This window comes from Scomber scombrus, chromosome 14, assembly GCF_963691925.1.
Source record: "Scomber scombrus chromosome 14, fScoSco1.1, whole genome shotgun sequence".
Taxonomy (NCBI): domain Eukaryota; kingdom Metazoa; phylum Chordata; class Actinopteri; order Scombriformes; family Scombridae; genus Scomber; species Scomber scombrus.
The window spans coordinates 16,093,814-16,113,350 of NC_084983.1; the positions used below are offsets into that span (position 1 = coordinate 16,093,814).

General features: G+C 38.1%; 1 protein-coding gene across 2 annotated transcripts; it reads right to left on the reverse strand.

Annotated features, from left to right (window-relative positions):
• Nucleotides 1-3,105: 3,105 nt before the first annotated feature.
• LOC133993507 (14-3-3 protein epsilon) lies at nt 3,106-18,998 on the reverse strand. 2 transcript variants are annotated; one of them, XM_062432490.1, is made up of 6 exons: nt 18,772-18,998; nt 13,185-13,384; nt 11,232-11,338; nt 10,050-10,256; nt 7,882-8,018; nt 3,106-4,398 (listed from the first exon to the last, which is right to left on the reverse strand). In XM_062432490.1, exons 1-6 carry the CDS (start codon nt 18,833-18,835, stop codon nt 4,346-4,348), a joined length of 768 nt encoding a protein of 255 aa, XP_062288474.1. In that variant the 5' UTR covers nt 18,836-18,998; the 3' UTR covers nt 3,106-4,345. The 2 variants fall into 2 exon arrangements, with proteins under 2 accessions (XP_062288474.1, XP_062288473.1); XM_062432489.1 differs by having other exon boundaries at nt 7,876-8,018.
• Nucleotides 18,999-19,537: the final 539 nt, after the last annotated feature.

Genomic DNA, 19,537 nt, shown 5'->3' on the forward strand with positions numbered 1-19,537 from the left:
TTACCGTATCTTGGCCAGAGGTTGGATTGGATCGCTTCACGGATGTCCCCCAGCCTCGCGTCGCACTCTTCTATTGTCCTTTCAAGCTCAGCCTGCTGGTGCATGTCGAGCTTGACCTCTTCATCCTTCTCAGTTCCTGCTTCAGCATCTTCCAGTAGACCAGCCCTGTAGTCATCATTTGCATCACTGACACATCTTGCCAGGGAGCTGAGCTTGTAGAACTCCTCTTGTAGTTCATGTTTGACCAGGCCATCTGCAGCTTTGCTCAGGTAGTTTGCCTGTTTGGTGAAGGCACTTTTAGCTGAGGTCCTCTCTTGCTTCAGTTGCTTGACTTACTTGCCAAGAGCCTCCTCCGCCATGGTGGAGAATTTCCAGTCCTTCGCGTCGACAGCTTGACTTCAGGCCTTTAATCCTTGTCCTCACTGTCCACAGTGGTTATTAACTGTCAAGTTATGTGCTGTTGAAAAAACGGCTGATCAACTGCTGAAGGACACGATGGACAACTCAATTCTGTTCAATCTTGAGTTTTTTATTTTGGGTCAGAAGGGGATGAATGGGGTGTAACAGAATAGGTTAATAACCTAGGATAAACAGAAAGACAAAGGCATTAATAGCAAATAATTTCAGTTCACACTTCTTAATATAAAGAATAAATGAATTAATAAATGTTACTTGATAAATGAAATGAAATTAAACTTATTCAGATTAATTCAACTCAAATCATTTCAAAAAGGTTAACAATTAAAGTAACAAGCTACACCAAAGGTCACTATTAGAGTACAAGAAACAAAGCACGAGTACCAAAGTACTTCTATAAAATCATTAAAGTTTCCAATTTACTCAACAAAAATAACCATTGCAACCACAAACACACAATCAAAGCATTTGGGAAGCATGGCCTCCAAACTTAAACATCTACTGTTCTGTACCAGTGGTGTCTTCAATGGTCGATCAGGAGCTGTGGCTGTGAGGTGTCTCCAGGAGCAGGCAAGAGAGCTGACTGAGCCAGCTCCAAACATTTAACCATGCTTCCTGTATGGGTGCACAGGTGAATGTGCTTCCTCAGGCACTTTCTTCCTCTTACCTGGGGTTCCACCACTGATGTGGTTGCCCCCTGCAGGTTTGGAGTGTCTGGGATCTAGGACTGTGGCTCCTTTCTCAGTGAACCAGGTTTTGACACAACAGATACTGATCTGATAAAACGACAGAAACACAGTGTAACAGCAGCCAAATTAAACAGGTCTGCAAACAGACTCAGTAGTGACTAAGCTAACATTAACACGGCTACAATAAGCTCACAGTCATAATAGACCAACTAAAGCTGTTGCACCAAAACCCCAGAGTGTATTGATTTGATTAAGGGTATTTTATTGCTTATGAATTCATCTTTTCATTCGTTCATTCAAGATTATTTCTTGTTTCTCATAATCCTTTGTTCCACTAGTTAACAGACACATTGGTGACCCCAACTGACTGGACCAGGTAAGTAAGAAGTAAGCAGTGTTAGAGACGGCAGTGATTTGATGATTTGATGTATCAAGGTTTCAAATGTATGATAAAAACTGCCTTTTATTGAATAATCACAATAATCTTAAGACAATGCATTTCAACCTCTATGTGTCTGCAGTGCAGTCTAATACTTTTGTACCACTCAAGACACTTTTGGTTTCTGTCCTCTATTTTATGAAGGTGTTTTATATTCAAGCAACACAGCAAAACGGGTTGAAAAGAAGACAATATTAGTTATATAACCAGGAAATGAAAGCATAGAAGACACAAGGGGAAAAAACCCTGCAGTCTGCTTTAACCTTCACAGATGCTAAACACTGCAGTATCGACAGGAAGTCTTAGATAACCATTAACAAAATAAAGCCCCACTTTCACCTTCACAGGTAAGGTAAAACAATAGCCAGTATTTATGAAGCTAAAATTCACATCTCAAGTGTTTTTAATGTCTAAGAATAATGGGATTTGTTAAGCTGCACACTGCCCATAGTTTGGAGATGTGTAATTTTATAAAAGATACAAAGTCTATCTCAATACCTGTAATATCTGAGTACAATTAAAATGTTCACATTTAACAGGTTTATCGATTACAAAAAAAGCAAAATATAAGAATTCATGTTAATAGAAATTACAAAAAAAAGAAATATATAAACTTGCCAATTAACAGTTTATAGAAAGTTTTTATTTTTAGGTCGACCCCCTCGGTTAAAGAAAACTGAATCAACCAAAACCTGTTTGAGTTAAATATAAACATTTCATAAAATGCCAATTAAAATGGTGACTGTATATTTATACTTTACATTGTACATTTAAGATTTTACGTAATAATATTCTTAATGTTTATCTGAAGATATGAAGCTTCAGTAGTCTCTGTCAAATAAAATGGATATTTTTGTAATGATTTCTCTCTGAGTCTCTGTTCAGCTATTGTAAAAGTATAGTTACAAAAAGAGAGAATTTCAGCTCTAAAAAGACACACTAGTAATTCATATTAGCTTCAAATAAACATTTGAATACATTTTAACACAAAAAAGAAGCTTCTGGATTTCGCCCCCCATCACGTACACTTTTAAGTGCTTTATGAAACGCTCTTCTAATGGTCAGTATGAACAGAAGGAATGATTATAGTATAAAAAACAAAGGTCAATGTATGTTTGGGTTCCTGACTGTTGTGAACTTATCCTTTAAGTAATTCTGGAGGTTTGAATACAGTAGTTTTTCCTTCTGTGTATCTTTCTGCTCCATTTTTCCTCACCTAGTTTGGAAATACAATGTCCGCAGGGTGAATTACAACAGGGGAACCCTAAAAATGATGTGGGGAACCTTGGATGGTGTCTGGCATTGATAGGTTCTAACATCTAAAACTAAAATACAGCCTTGTGTCTCTTAGAAAATGTTGTAAAAAGTGAAATTACACTTTTTGATGAGCCTCAGCTTAATTGTTTTCCACTAAAAAAGCAACTAAAAAAACCCAAATTACAGTGAATGTAAACTAAAAGTGGATTCATTCGTCTTCTACTAGCCTGCACTGCCATCCAGTGGTCAAAAACACACACTGACAGGAGAAAAAGAAAAAAAAAACCATCCCACACATGTTAATTTAACATTTTTCAGTTTGAAGTTTAATGTTAATTCCATGCTGTGTTTCAGTAAGAATACAGATGGTACTTGTGGCTCCGGTGAGAATACCCAGTAGTACAAATCAGATTTACGTTACACATACTGAACAGAAGGAAGAGAGGAAATGAGAGGAAAGAGAGACGAAGAGTTGAGACGAGGAAAACCTGAAAGAGTCAAAGGGAGGTAGGGGCAAGGGGGGGGGGGGGGGGGGGGTAAAGATACAGCAGGCCTCTATTTCCCAAACTTTTTTTCCCATATAGTGCCAATGCAAAACTGCATTACATTACAATCAAAGAGTGTTGAGCATTCCCCTCCCACGTATACATACACACACACACACACACACACACACACACCCATTCACACACACACACACTTTGTCTGCTAAAAAGCCATTACCTAGCTATCTGCCATTAGCAAAAGCACTACAGCCTTGCAGCACAATACTTGGTCCACGAGTGGACATGAGAGGAGAGGTCAGAGTGATGCTCGGAGACGGGGGGACATTCTGCTGTTTGTCATTAAAAAAGAAAAAGAAAAAATCTATTGATGTGTTGAAGGAGCAGATTTTTATAACCACAAAGTAAAGAGAGGGCACTTAGTTCTTCCTAAAAAGCTTTAATGCATCCATTTTAAACCTCACATTACCGCTATATTTCCTCAATTTGCAAACTGAACTGTTTCAAAACTGACCGACTGACCGAGGCATGGACAGTATTTATTGTTCATAAACACACATACACAGGAAGAAAAAAAAAAAAAGTTGAACAGCAAAGTTTTGTCTTTAAATAAACTCTTGCATATGTGTGTGTTACAAATACAGGCAAGCGTACTTGGCAACAAAGATGATACAGCAAAGTAAAGCAAAAATTAAAACAGTGAAAGAGGACATGAACCTTTAAAGGGTACGGGCTTGCAAACTGAGTCAAAACAACATCAACAACAACAACAAAAAAAAGGTAAAACCCCCGGGGGAAGTGGAAATAATGACCCAAGCGGGTCCTGAGGGGACTGGGAGATGACGTGCATACGAGGACAAAAGGGTGAGACAGGTGGGAGGAAATGGACAAGACAAAGAGAGAGAAAGAGACAGAGAGAGAGGGAGTGGGCTGAAGTATAAACCCAGTTGAAAACTGTGGCTGGGGAACAGGAGCTAGTGTTGGGAGGACAGAAATTAAGGGAAGAAGAAGAGGAAGGATTTGTCTCGTGTTGTTCAGTCTCACTGGGCCTCTTCCTCCGCATCTTGCAGTGCTTCTTTGTTCTGTTCTTCACCTGCAGAGATAAAAAAAAAAAAACAGAGACAGAAACAGAAACGTCAAAAGAGGTTCGCTGTGATCTTTACACGCTGAATGTGAACGTTACGATGAACAGACGCAGCCCTGCTCAGGAGAAGAGTGAAGGAGCGTGATGCATTTTCTCTCGCTGTTACACCACAAATCATTATTTATTTATTAAAATCATCAGGGTTGTTTTCTGATATTCAATATTCTGATTTTCACAGGCAGACTACAACTTTTATTTGTCGTTATTTCTCTTTCTAAACAAGGTATGAGTCTTCTTAGTGAATACACTTTTTTAATAGTTTCTGGACAATAACGTGAAGTCTACAGCACAGAGGAATCAGATATATCAGGCTTTGGATGCACACATAAAACTTTGTAAGTAGATCATTCATTTTTGGTTTGGTTCTGCACATGAGATAAGAAAAAGTACAGAAAACCAGCCAAATAGCTGCAGACAGGGTTAAATATACTCTATTAGTATTAGCAGTATTAATCCTCTCTCTTTATTATGGGATATGCATCAAACCAGAGAGCCACCACCTTCATTTAGAGAGTATATGGATGCATTAAGTAGTCCACTGACCGTTAGAAGTTGAGCTTTAAATGTGTTTTTAATGTACAGTAAGTGACTGACTTATATGAGGCTTCGGGTATCTGACACATTTGCAGCCTTTTTAGCATCAAATCCCCTCTTAGTGTTTCCCTGTTGAGCTGTGGTGGAAGTATAGTAACAAAAAAAGAGACTTTGGCTCTAAAAAGACTAACGTTGAAACATATCTACTTGATTTTACTCATTTGGACGACTGAAGCTTCATATAAACTTTTAAATAAATGTGGATTTTGTCCCTCATCGTCACAAACAGGAGGAATGATTACAGCAAGAAAAACAGGTTTCTATGTTAATTTGAGGCTTACTTACATGGAAAATTGTGAATTTGTCTTTTTATATAAAAGATCAGAGCCAATGTTTAGACACGAGCAGAAAGCATCCAAATATAAAAAACAAGTTTAGAGTAAACAGAGAGCTGAAGAGTGATATGAAGCTATAAAGTCACCACACACACACACACTCGTTTACTGTGATTTTTACAGCTTTCTTTTTGGGGCTGCCAAGCCAGGTTTCTCTCCTGGTGTTTAAGATTAGTTAGTCAATGGGTCAGTGACGTGATGCAACCCAATGTCAATTGGTGTAACCAGTATTTTATTCATAAAAATCTGATTGTAAAATAAATGTGGAATAAATATAATCCACTTTTGCAATGCAACACTGTTTACATTTTTTTTTTTTTTTTACATAATTTGTCACAAATGATTTACAATTTTTTTTTTTTTTTTTTAGGAAATGTCAAAATGACAAAATACATTCAAATTTAAATATAGAAATACTCGAAAAAATGTTCTTTTCATTTGACGTTTAAAAATGTAATAATTATTTATATAAGTGCACATAAATATACTGTAAGTGGATAAAATATTTAATATTCATGATTATTTTGTGGTTACACCATTTGACATTTTCAGGAGCATTCCGTCTTACTTGTGGTAAAAAAAATGGTGCAAATGTCATTTCTAATCACATAAAACCAACAAAAATACTAAATGTACATTTTAACAAACCTGATGCTGCTTTTAAAACTAATTGAAAAACTATTGAAATGCTCATCTTGCCAACCCTTATTTGTCACTGACCCCAATATATTTTAAATCAAAGCTCACACCAATATGAAAACCATTTACAGTAAAACACCCTTTGCATTAAAGGACTATAAAATCACACAAACCTATAACTTCAGTGTATAAACAAGCAATCATTATAACAAAAAATAGTCCTACTCAACAGGTTTTCTTTCTCATTCAGTTCAAATAATGTCAGTTTCAAACATAAAAGAAAAAATTCGCATTATTATTATTATTATTATTAAAAAGTTCAGTTCATGACTGAAACCACTGTTTGTGTCAGCATGCAGGCCGGGAGTGTGACAGTTAATCCACAGTGTCTTCAAAACAATTCAGATTTACGAAGGGGGTGAGAAAAAAAAAGCGTTGTGGACCTGTGCTGCTGGTTGCTTAGAAAGGTTACCATGGAGACAGCACAGCCACGGGTGTAATGAAAAATTAAGAGGCACAAATAACAAAAAAGGGCTTCGAGAATCCATCACGATTAAAATAGAAAGCGTAACAGGGCTCGTTAGCGCCGCGGCTAACCGAGCTGTGAGAGAGCCACAGGAGACGGAGCGGCGGCCCCGCATGCTGTTAACTGCAACACAGCGTCTGTTACATCACACCTCAGAAAAAACTTAACTCTGCACATCGGTGAGTTTTCACACAGCTGGTTGCGTCTCTGTGAGGAAGACGAGCACGGTGAAGGAGCAGGATGTCCGCAAACTCTTCTCAATTTAGATTCAAGATTTAATCACTTGATAAGAATTCAATATGTTTCCACCTCAGAGGAAAAAGTTCAATCTTTACAATAAAAAGTGAATCTTACAATATGGGACGTAAAGTATTTTTTTCTCACTTTAAAATCTGACCCATATCAACATCACACTGCTTCTTATTGCTTGTTCACTTATTACTACTAATGTCCTTTATTCTTTTAAGTGATGCTCTTTCTATTGTTTCTACTCACTTTATTGCTGTAACATTGAAAATTTCCCATCATGGGACTATAATAAAAGGATTATCTTATGTTATTTCATCTTATTTTAAAATGAAACCCTCAACCAGAAATTACACAGGAATGACAGAAGTCAGGACTTTCTTTTGGACACAGACTTGCATTATTGGACTTTTCAGCGACTTGCAGACACCTTGGAGACACTTAAAATAAAAAATAATAACACTATCACTATCATCTTCCCTCACTGCAAAACATTCAGCAAGGCTAGACTTTGTGCTGTGTGAGTGAGGGGGGGTTAGTGAGAAGTGAGAAAGGGGGAGAGGGTGAAACAGGAGTGACAGCTTTGAGGTTAGAAATGGTCCAAAGACAGGAGGAAAGACTTACAAAAAATACTTCTATAATGGAGGGAGTGTGAAGCAAGAGGGCAGTCCTTAAGAATCTACAGAAAAACGAGGGAGAGATGAGATATTAGAGGAGTGTGTGAGTATAACGAGCCAAATGTATGAAGAGAGCGTCTGTGCTTAGAGGGGGGAATTAGAGGAGGGGGAAAAAGTTGTTCACAGTTAGTTCTGGATGCTTTTTATAGTATCAGCTAAAGCACTTTGAGAGAAGAATATTTGAGAATCATTCATTCTTTCAGCTGCAATCAAGAGCAATCATCCCTTGAAAGGATGGAGGGATGGGTGGAGAAAGAGGGGAGCATGTTAAAGGGACAAGTCGGCACATAGAATAAAAGAAAATCTACAACAAAAGGTGGCAGTAAGGAATCAATCAGTCAAAATCACTCAGAAATGAAGAGATCACATTTACAAACACTCCCCGAGAAGAAAGAAAGAAAGAAAAAGCTCTCACCGTCTCCCTGCACGTCTGAGGTCCATAGTGTCAAGTTGTCACGTAGCAACTGCATGATAAGTGTTGAGTCCTTATAGCTCTCCTCGCTCAGCGTGTCTAGTTCTGCGATGGCATTGTCAAACGCTTCCTTCGCCAACCTGTCAGTGGAGAGGACACAGGACAACGGTTACACACACACACACACACACACACACACACACACACACACACACACACACACACACACACACACACACACACACACACACACACACACACACACACACACACACACACACACACACACACACACACACACACACACACACACACACACACACACACACACACACACACACACACACACACCAGGTGGATTAACTGTCTAGTCAGGGAAACTGTTGACTGTATATAAAGAGATGGACATTACAACTGCCCTAAAAAAGACGTCCCATTCATGTTCACAGATGGGACGAAAAATACGTTTTTCCCCAAAGATGGTTTCCGTCGAGCGACTTGGTAGCCGAGTGGTTACCATGCATGCCACATTATAGCAGCGTCCCTGGTTCGATTCTGGCAAGTCAGAATCCCCCCCCCCCTGGCTTCTCTGCCATGTACTATCAAATAAAGGCAAAAGTAATGCCCCAAAATAAATCTTTAGAAATTAAAAAAAATGATCATGATTGACATCTGCTCTCATAGTGTGTTCCAGTTGTACTCGGAAGTCGTAATTTTCCAAGTTGGAAATTTCAACTGGAATGGACGAAATGTAACGCAGCATCAAACCTCCGTCGGGCAGCGTGACAGCTGAGGGGGGGCAGGGTGTCTCTACTGCGCAGACACACTCTGGCTACAAATGACGTCACATAAGCAAAGATGGCTGCTCCCGATAAAGGAGATAATTTGGCTTCACTTTGGCAAAGCGGCAGCAGAAAGCGGAGATGTCGTCATACTTATAAACAGTATGTGGTGTTATCTCTACTACCTAACAACAAGCTTCTGTGTTCGATTCTGTTAATTAAAGACGGAGTGAGGGGTATTTTTGTGTCGGGATGGAAATTCACACACGTTCAGTTTCAGAACTCGTTACAAGAAAGTTGCCACGTTCCTGAGAATCATTTCGCTCAGCGTCTGACAGCTGGAACACACTCTCGCTTTTCTTTTCATGTGGGATTTGAGCCACCGCAGAGAGGAAATGATGTTAAAACATGTGGACACATTTTACCAAATTGGACCAAAAATGTCAAACTGCAACAGCCTCAGAGCACTTTTTTTTTTTTTTTTTACTACAGGGCAGAAAAACAAGTTGTTCATGTCCAATAACTCGAAGAGGACACGTCATGCACATTTGTGAATATTTAGAGATGTTTCACCAAGATAAAGTAGAAGATAAACAGGTAATTAAAAGAGTGCAAATCAAACCTCGAACACATTTGTGAATATTTAGAGATGTTTCACCAAGATAAAGTAGAAGATAAACAGGTAATTAAAAGAGTGCAAATCAAACCTCGAACCGTTGGTAAAAGTTGAAAAATAAAGTAGAAAATATGCTGGTAATATGACATTTGTTTTATGTATTACTTTGAGGAAGGGAAGTATATTTTTATCTTTTAGGTGAAGGAGAACTATGAGTGGACACTGAAGTCACATGTTTCATATACATCATAATATAATCTGTTTCGATTGCACTTTGTCGCATTTTGCTTCACCAACTTTTCCACTACAGCCAAAAACTCCATGAAAGTCCATGAATTCTTTTGCAATGCTTTTTTACATTTTTCACACTCACTAAAAGAGGCAAAAAAAACTTGAGGAGAGCTGAAAAGTTGGATGATAATTCAGCATAATTCTGGCACTATGAGCGGTTTGCTCCCCTTCCCCATCACACACGGTGCTTCCAGTCTGATGTTTATATGTCCAACAAGCGAGCTCCAAAGCAACACTTCTGACAAAAATTAAATTGGGGTGCCAAATATACCACCACACTCCTGCCAGTGACGTGATAATCGACTGATTTCTTTTTATAGACTTTACAATCAATTATTGCCTTGAAAACGTCTTTTTAACATCCTTTCCACAAACACCAGACATACTCATAATTCCCTCTTGAGGGGCAATTAAACCTGTTAAAAAAAAAAGAATAAAGTCACATCCTTGAAACATGGGAATAACGTTAGGAGAGCGCCTACCTGCAAGCACGGTCTGGTGAGTTGAGGATTTCATAATAGAAAACGGAAAAGTTAAGGGCCAATCCCAGACGAATAGGGTGTGTTGGAGGGAGTTCGATCATGGCGATGTCGCTAGCAGCTTTATACGCTACCAAACTGTTCTCTGCTGCCTCCTTCCTGTCGTTGCCCGTGGCAAACTCTGCCAGGTACCTGTGGTAATCTCCCTTCCTGAGCAGAGGAAACACCAGAGTCAGAAAGATAATCTGCTTTCACACACGTGCATTACAAAGAGTCCACATGCTGATTATTATAAACCACATTCAAACGATATAAATGTTCTGTATCTGACTTTTTTAGTCCTGATAGCAATACCTGGGCTTAACAGTATCAGTCGACACAGATTAACGGTCCGATACCTGTATTTCATTACTAAGCTGTATGTCTCACTGTGTGAAAAAGACTTATGTGTAAGGCAACATCACACTTGACTTAAACATTCTTTCTAAACTTTGTAAAAACCAAATGTATCTACCAAATACATAAATATAAATGTACTGAATTATTTATTAAAATGATGGTGTCCGTCTGATGGTAACCAATCCAGCTATTTGAGTCAGTATCGGACAAATATCTTATATCAGTATCAGTGAATCTGTAGTCTGGGACAAATACATGAAGTGTTACCCCTGAAATAAACAGGCCTTTGAAAATTAACACTGTTTACTACTTTGCTATTTTTCTGGCATTTCTTCTTGTCACAGCGCATTTCATTTAAATAGTTATTGTTTTTTAGTGGCTTGTACCAGATACCGACTCAATGATTGTGGTCTTTATTATTGTCTCTATTGCTGGTGTTAAATATAATTACTCACAATCGTGCCATCATAAGCAGTTAATACTTTAAAAAAAAACATACTTGCTGGAGATATTTTTAGATCTAAAGCAAGACCGAGCAGGGCTGCACATCAATTTTACATCAGGGCAGCATACTGGTTCAATAATACTGATCCAAGTCAAAGAAGAACTATACTGAGGTTAGTAGAAGTGCATATATTATACAAATCATGTCCATGCCAGCATACGACAAGGTAGGAATTAATTACTTTGTTTTCAGTTTGTTTGCTTTAATAATGTCAATGCTGATGTGGACTAATAAAAAACCATCTGTGTGACAGGAATGGACACGCGTTAATTATTACGTACATTTTGTAGTAGAAAACCTTAGATTCTCCCGTGGTTGCAGCTAAGATGAGATGCTTGTCCAGTACATCCAGGATGTCGTTGCAGATTGATTTCAGCTCTTTCTCAACCTGCAGACACACAAAGACACAAAAACACTGCTGTCAGAACATTAACACATAATTATGATTTGTAGCCGATTCGATACGATTCAACTCGTCTGAGATTTAATGTCATAAAGCATAATGTTAATAAGCTCTGATTTCATGTGATTTAATATATTATAATCATAATTGAATTCATGTGTATGAGTTTGGGCTGGATATGATTAAGTTTAATGCCACACCAGTAATGTGGGAGTCAGTGAAGAGCCGGCTGAGTATTGTGTATCTGTTCCAGGGTCAATATCAGTCATCTAAATGTGACATTTTAAAAACATCACTTCATGGCTGCATGTCCTTGTAAATAAAAGTGCTCTTTCTTTGGATATTGCCTTTATCCAGTTAGGGCCAGCGAGTTCTGTAATGTTATATCTGACAAAGAAGCTACTAGATGAAAGCAGAAATGATCACATGTGATGGTGAAATCTATTATTCAGGATAAAAGATGTGTTTAAGTTTCTTTTTCCTTTCGCTGAATGAATGCAGGGCTGCAGCAGAAATGTAGAAAAAGTGATTTAAAGTGGATTCATAGCTGCTGCGTGCCTCATTATTTCATTAAGATATGTGGTGTCAGACTCCTCTCAAAGATCAGTGGAGGGGAGTTTAAAAAGTCTTACCAAAAAGGGTAAAACATCTGTGACACCTTGTCTTTCTAGAAATGGAAATGTACGACTAGTTTTTTTTAATTTTTGCATTACTAACGTTTAAATGTCAAGAATAAAATCCAAATGGAGACAAATAAAAGTTGAAAAATCAAAAATAAAGTCGATATGTTGATTATAAAGTTAAAATGCTGAGAATAAAGTCGAAAAATCTTGAATAAAGTCGAACTTTTGAGAATAAAGTCAAACTCTTGAGAATAAAGTCAAACTTTTGAGAATAAAGTCAAACTTTTGAGAATAAATCAAACTACTGGCAGATGTAAGGGTATCCGTGGTTACACCTGTGTGCAATACAGAGAAGGTATGTTGTATCATAAGATACTAAAACCATGGTTCCAAACCGGACACCTCTACCTCTGCTGTGCGTACCTCCATGAAATAAAAAAAGTAGGTAGCTCCTTAAAATGAGTCCCATTAAGAGCCAGATATCTGTACCCGACTCAGGATACTCGTAGTCAATCAGAGTCGGCACTTGGACTTGGAGGAGTCGACTTCTGCGTTTTAATTTGTCATGAGCTTCTGTTTCATGCTGCTTCTTATCTGCACATAATTGTCATTCTTTAAAATCCCTAACCCTTCATTACTGATGTTTCTTTCTTCAGTACATGTGACCTACAAATGTTATTCACAGCCTCCGTCCAGTTACAGTACAAAGCAGCAGCAGCCGCCCCACATTATCCTCCTACAAACAGCCTTCATGACTCATCTTTTACCTGTGAGACTGCTGTTCGTCATCTTATGTGAAACCATCAGATTTCAGAGTCATGAAAATAATGTATGTGCGTGTGTCTCAGTATTAAGTTTGTTTATAAAAATCCAAGCAAACTGCGGAGCATCCTTCTCTGTTTCCAGCAGAGTTATGTGTTTGAGTAATTTAGAGAGGACATTTTGTGAAGGTTTACAGCCTGTCATGCTGTCACACTGCGTTACTCTCACTCTCACTCCCACTTAAATAGGTACAAAATGGACTACTGCTTCCTTACAATTAAACCTTCTTGAAGATACTGTACATTTCACCATTATTGCATGAATTAACTTCTGCATTTTCACAATTAAAAGAGCCGAGAAAACTATAAAACATACTATCTCACACAGCTTCCAACCAGTGAAAAGCAATGAGTCAGTAGATTTGGCTTTGTGTGACGGTGTCTGACCGTTTTCCTGTATTCTCTGATCATCTTTAGTTTGTCTTCGCCGCCTTTGTTTTCTTCTTTCTGTTCGAGGCTGCTGATTATCCTCCAAGAGGCTCTTCTGGCTCCGATCACGTTCTTGTACGCTACCGACAGCAAGTTCCTCTCCTCCACTGTCAGCTCCACGTCCATACCGGCCACGTTCTTCATCGACTCCACCATTTCTGAAAGACACAAGGATACGAGTGACATAAGGCACTTCAATGTTGTATAACTCGTATAACACCAGATTGTAATAATACGTATGGAGGTAAATGCATCTTTTCACATCATCGTTCTGAAGATTTTTTTTCCTTCCCTTCAATGAAAAACCACAAGCCTAAGTGAGCTGGTTTTGTTTTAAATTCTAGTAATTACGAAGCCTAACGAGTATATTAGCAGGGCAGATACAGTTAACTGTTATTTTCAGCTACTATTATTAACATTTTGGATAAGGTTTAATTATCTGAATGTCTATTTTAGACCAGGTCTGACTGTTTCCAATATCTTTCAGGCTATTTTCAAAAAAAATGTAATGCATACAAGTCGTTTGGGGCCAAAAAAATTGGACATATGAGTTTATTTTTCTACTACTTATATAATAAAATGTTCTTACATTCTTGTTTGCAGCTCCTGTTATTTGAAGATTTACTATACTTTTCTTTACCATACATGATAATAAATTGAATATTTTTCAGGGTGGTTTAGACTGTTTGATCAGACAAAATAAGCAATGCCACAATGAGCTTAAGGACATTTTAACAAACATGTTTCAAGCATTTTTCACTATTTTCTGATAAATCCATAATCAACAAATAATTAACATATTAATCAGTAAATGTATCAATGCACATGCTGTGACGTTTGACAGTATTTGAGGGTTATTTGACATCCATCAAAAAGGAGAATTTATATCCTTGGATTTCATTAAAACTACTTTCTACTGGAAAAAAACAGTCCCTATTAAAGAGTTAAAAATGTTTTCAATGGATTATTAATCAGGACAAATTCACCTCTATTGTTTTGGGGATATAGGCACTTAGGCAGAAATAGCGGATAAATCTCAAACCTGGGCAAATATAACCAAACATATGTACATGTATGTGATAAGATATGTTTGTGTAAGTTGGGTGAATATTTAAGCCGTCTATTCCTTTACAATTATTAACAACATTTTGGGGATAAGAAGTGCATACACCAATATTTCTTGATTCAAAATGAGCACATCTTCTTTCCATTAACAAAGAGCTTTAGCCACAGTGTGGAGCCTTGAAAGGTTTCTGTCATCCTCAGTACTTTATTAATGGACTGCCTGGTACACTGCCCAAGTACAAACTCCTCTAATGCAGATATTCACCACCAATGGTACAACTACTGTGTGGTGTGATGCCGGGAACCGAGCCAGGAGAGGGAAGCTAGATCAAAAGTGATTTGTCCGTCTTGTACTTTTAAAGTTTCACGTCTTCGAGGCGATGCAGTGTGAAAAACAAGTCTAGAATTTGGGGGTAGAAACAGCAACGAAAACAAGCTTATTATGTGAGGATTAAGATTTAAAAAGACACCCAAAAAAACACCCACCTAAATAATTTAGATAAGTGCTTTTCTACAATTTCTGGATCAACCTGAGAATATATGCCTGTCCATCTTTTGCCCGAATTAAATTACTCTTATTCTTGGTGTTTTACTCTCAAAGTTTTATTTGCACTTACAGTACTGAGTGTGGTTCTCGTCAGCTCAAGTGTTTCACCTGGTTTACTGCCTCTCCTCTGCTGCGCCGTGTGAGCACAGCGTACACACACACACACAGAGGGCACAGAGCTGAGAAGAAGAACTAACCTGACCACAAATGACAGCAAAACGCAGCAGAGACTCTATTGGCGCTTTTCCACCATACAGTTCTAGCACTACTCGGCTCGACTTGACTTGGTACCAGGAACGCCTTTTCCATTACTTCATAGTACCTACTCAACGTGGGCGGGGTCGTCATAGCACGGCTGCGCGAAACTGCCGTGAATTCGTTTTATACGCGACACAAACAATGGAGGACATGGAGGCGATGGTGTACTTGCTGCTTGGCCTGTGCCTTTTGTCACAAACAAAGCAAGAGAAGAGAGTCAAATCGCTGTAACGCTGTTGCCAGTATTTAAAAATGCCAGGTTTGATTCTTGTGTGGGACGGCTCATGACTCTTCCAGTGATTCTCTGACCAATCATTGGCCGGCAGTCTGTTGACGTCACATTTAGTATCGGCTTGGAACTTCACCTAAAAAAGTACCAGGTACCAGGTACTATCCCTGATGGAAAAGCAAAAAAAAAACGAGTAGAGTCTAGTCAAGTCGAGCAGAGTAGTGCTAGAACTGTATAGTGGAAAAGCACCATAATACTGAGCTTAAAATGAAATGAAAATTAGTAATAAAAATAAATGAGAAAAAAAGTCTCTGCTCTCTGTGTGAATGCTGTGCTGACTCAGCGCAGCAGATGAGAGACAATGAACCAGGAGAAGTACTCGAGTTGACGACGACTACACTTGTTATGTTACTCTAAGTGCAATAAAAGCTCAGTGAGTAAAAGGCCAAGAAGAGGGACTTATTAATGTACTCTGCACAAAAGATGGACAGATTCCAAATGACTAGAAATATAATGAAATAAAATGAGAGCACGATATAAAACAACAGAAGTTTTTCTATCTTCAAGCGATATATATCGTCATATCACACAGCTCTGCTGTTACCTGCAGAAGCCAATAGCAGGGTTCAATGCAGCATGCTGATGCTGGAGAAACCCAATACACAATGGCTTCACGCCAGGAGGAGCACTGCTTTGATCACTTTACCCTCCAGCTCGGCCTGCACTCTGAAAAAAACCCAATGACCTCTTTGTGCCACTTAAACATTTTTTCAGCATTACGAGCTCTGCAGAGGCGATCTCAATCACTGCTCCACCAGTAGCAGGAACAAACTGTACCTGATTGACCGTCTTTGGACACCGACTTCTCCAGCAACAACAACAAAAACAGTGTTTTAGTCAATCTGCAAAAAGTGTACTTCATGTCATTCAAAGATTATTTTCATTATTGATTAATCTACTACTATATTGTCCAGAAAATGGGTTGTTTTAATTTATACAACTATTAATACCTAAAATGCACCAATAAATACCAATGTTTTAAATCTATTATAAAGAAATATGGGTCTTTATATCAGAGCTGCAACAACTGACGAAATTAATCTAAACTATTTTGATAATTAAATAACCGTTTTAGTAATTTCATGACAGCAAACTGAATATCTATAGATTTTGGACTGTTAATCAGATGAGATCTAAGAAATTTTAACAGGCATTTTTCAGTATTTTCTGACATTTTTATTGGTACAACGAGAAAAGGACATTAAATTGATAAAATAATCACTAGAAGCAGCTAGATTGTGTCACGATTTTGATTCAAAGTTGAAAAACGTGTGTTTCTGATGCACATCCGAAGGGAAATAAAAACATTTCACAAGACAACACAGCATAGCTTACCGGCAACCTGCCACTTTCCCCTGAGTTGTGTACATAATGAATGAGTGTGGAGGGAACATCTAAAAAGTACAACCCTTAAATTTAGTTTCCTCACCAAAAAGCCACCAGAATGAGTCCTGATGGATTCATTCTGGTGGCTTTTTTGCAAATGAGGAAACTCAAGCTGTTGTTGTAAAGTTCCCGTTCTTCTGCCATCTAGTAGTTGTTCTTTTTGGTTTTATTCCCAGTTGACTGGTGAACATTTGGTATGTGGTACATTTTAAATAAAGTAATTAAATGTAACCATGTGTCTTTTATGTTTAAAGGGAGAATTTGAAAATGTAAATGATGAAAAAAATGTTTAAAATCAAAACTCAAATCATGACCTTAAAAATCAAAGCTCAAATGAAATCATTGATTAACGTTATGAATGTGAGACCTCCAAGTGTCGCGGTAGTAATAATCCATGTCTCGCCTGTCCTTGTATACTATTGATGCTACACCTATTAATCAATTAACCCCGGTCACCATGGAGTCACATGGCGATGGGGGGCATCCTTAAAACACCAGACTGAGTGTAACAAAGAGAAAGCAAACTTTAATATAATTTTAGGTATAAATACTGATTTATTCATGTTTATTTATTCACCTGCGGCAACATAGTCTTTTGATTAATTGTTTAAACAGTTTTGAGGTACTTGTACTTTACTTGAGTGTTTTCATTTCATGCCATAACCCCCCCCCCCAAAAAAAAAATGCAACTTCATAATGCAGCAGTTTATGTTGCATTATGAAGTTGCATTTCTGGGAGGGGTGGTGGGATTTACACCAAAAAAATTCACAGGGCAGAGAACTATTAATAAAATGAGGTCAAATATTACAAATGAATGCTTTGCTACAAAAATACTTGACACAATGAGCTTGTAAGTCATGCACTCTTTCATGCAGGGCTTTTAATTGTAATAGAGTATTTTTGCATTGCCATAATACTACTTTTACTAAAGCAAATGGTCTGAATACATCTTCTAACACTGTCTTATAGTCAAAATGTGACATATAATTTTAAGAAAATCAGTTGAGGAAGCACAATTTTTATAGTTTTAAGTATAAATACTGATTTATTCATGTTTATTTATTCACCTGCTGCAACATAGTCTTTTGAATAATTGTTTAAATGCAAAGTCACTCTTAAATTCAGCATGCATCCAACATGAAAGTAACAGATTGAGTACAATTTTGAGGTACTTGTATTTTACTTGAGTATATTCACGTTATGCCTTTTTTGCCATACCTCCCCCCAAAAATGCAGCTTCATAATGCAGCAGTTTATGTTGCATTATGAAGTTGCATTTTTTTGGGAGGGGGGGGGGGTTTAGGGCATGCAGGGCTTTTAATTGTAATAGTCTTTTTGCATTACTATACTGCTACTTATACTAAAACAACGAGTCTCAATACTTCTTCTAACACTGTCTTATAATTAAAAATGTGAGTTATAATTTCACAAAAAGCCAGTTTTTGCAGAGCTAGCACCATCCTCCCTTTTCCACAACACTTGGTGGGGGCGGTACATTGTTAGCATTTATACCCAGAGGGGCAGTTTTTTTAGATTAATTGCACCGCTTTGTAAAGGGAGCAGATACAGTTAGATATTGACCTACGGAAGACATGCTTTTTAAATGGGGTGTGGACGCTTTATTCTTTGAATGGGGGCTGCAGAAAGGCTAAACCAGCTAGTTAGCGATTCACATATGTGCAGGAGGAGAAGGAGAGGGGGACTATTTTATCTCACCGTGGAACACAAATACTCCAAATAAGGGGTGTTTTTTTTTTTTTTTTTACATGTAAGCTACTCTTCCATTTGAAGTATAACAATTGCTATTTTTTAATGATATTTTTTTTTTACATTTAATGATTCATTTGGCCCCGAAAAAAAAAAACCTCCGCCATTTTGTCTCCTCTCACCCAACAAACGGCTGCTTCACCTGCGTCTCCAAGCCCCCTGCGCAGGGACACAGAAGCGGCGGAGGAGGAGGGTGGTGATCCGCCATATATATAGAGAGAGAGACACTTACCGTCATATCGCTCCGCTTGCTCGGCGAGTTTAGCCTGATACACTAAGTTCTCTCTGTCCGCCATGGTGGTGCCTTTTTCGGGGGGTTTGTTCTTGTTCTTGGCGTCCCGATAAAGGGGAGAGGGAGGGGGAAGAAAAAAAAGGGAGGAATTTGTCAGCGATGGATCAGCAACAGCGCCCGTCACTCCCGCTGAACCGAAGACCCACCGGTGGTAGCACTGGCGTAAAGATGGCGTCGCTGCTCCATCCGGGAAACCCACGCACACAGTCTCTCCATCCACGCCTACAATCCTCTCCCAAAAAAAAAAGTGACCCCTCCAAACTCCATCCACACATTACCATAAAATCCTGCAGTGATTAAAACCACACAATTGTAGTAGTTATTTCATCAAGCATGCATAAAAAGTATTTATTTTAATATTTTACTTTTTAAATTTCTTGTTCAGTTTTGTGTATTTTGGTCCAAATCTCACTAAAGGTATTTCTTTACTTAACCCTTACATATTGTTCACATATTTACTCATAATTAGTCTGTACACCAATTCACATTCATAAAATTCCCCATCAGTCAGTGTAATCAACTTATTTATGGGGGGATATATTCACAATCACTATTTTATGGTCCAGAAGAACCTTTTATAGATGTAATATACATTTTTGTACACTGTGGGTCACATTTAGGGAGACGTCCAGCTAAAAGTAATGTTAATGGAGTCAAATTTGACCCTGAACAGTATGTAAGGGTTAAATAAAAGTGCCAATATAGC

Bases quoted from the DNA above. Each gene is read 5' to 3' on its own strand.
- LOC133993507 (XM_062432489.1), bottom strand. From the start codon at position 18,835: ATGGCGGACAGAGAGAACTTAGTGTATCAGGCTAAACTCGCCGAGCAA. The intron at 11,339-13,184 runs GTCAGACACCGT...GTGTGTCTGCAG, and splicing joins TCAGAGAATACAGGAAAACG to GTTGAGAAAGAGCTGAAATC. The intron at 4,399-7,875 runs GCTTTTTCTTTC...TTATCTCTGCAG, and splicing joins CGTGCAGGGAGACGGTGAGA to GTGAAGAACAGAACAAAGAA.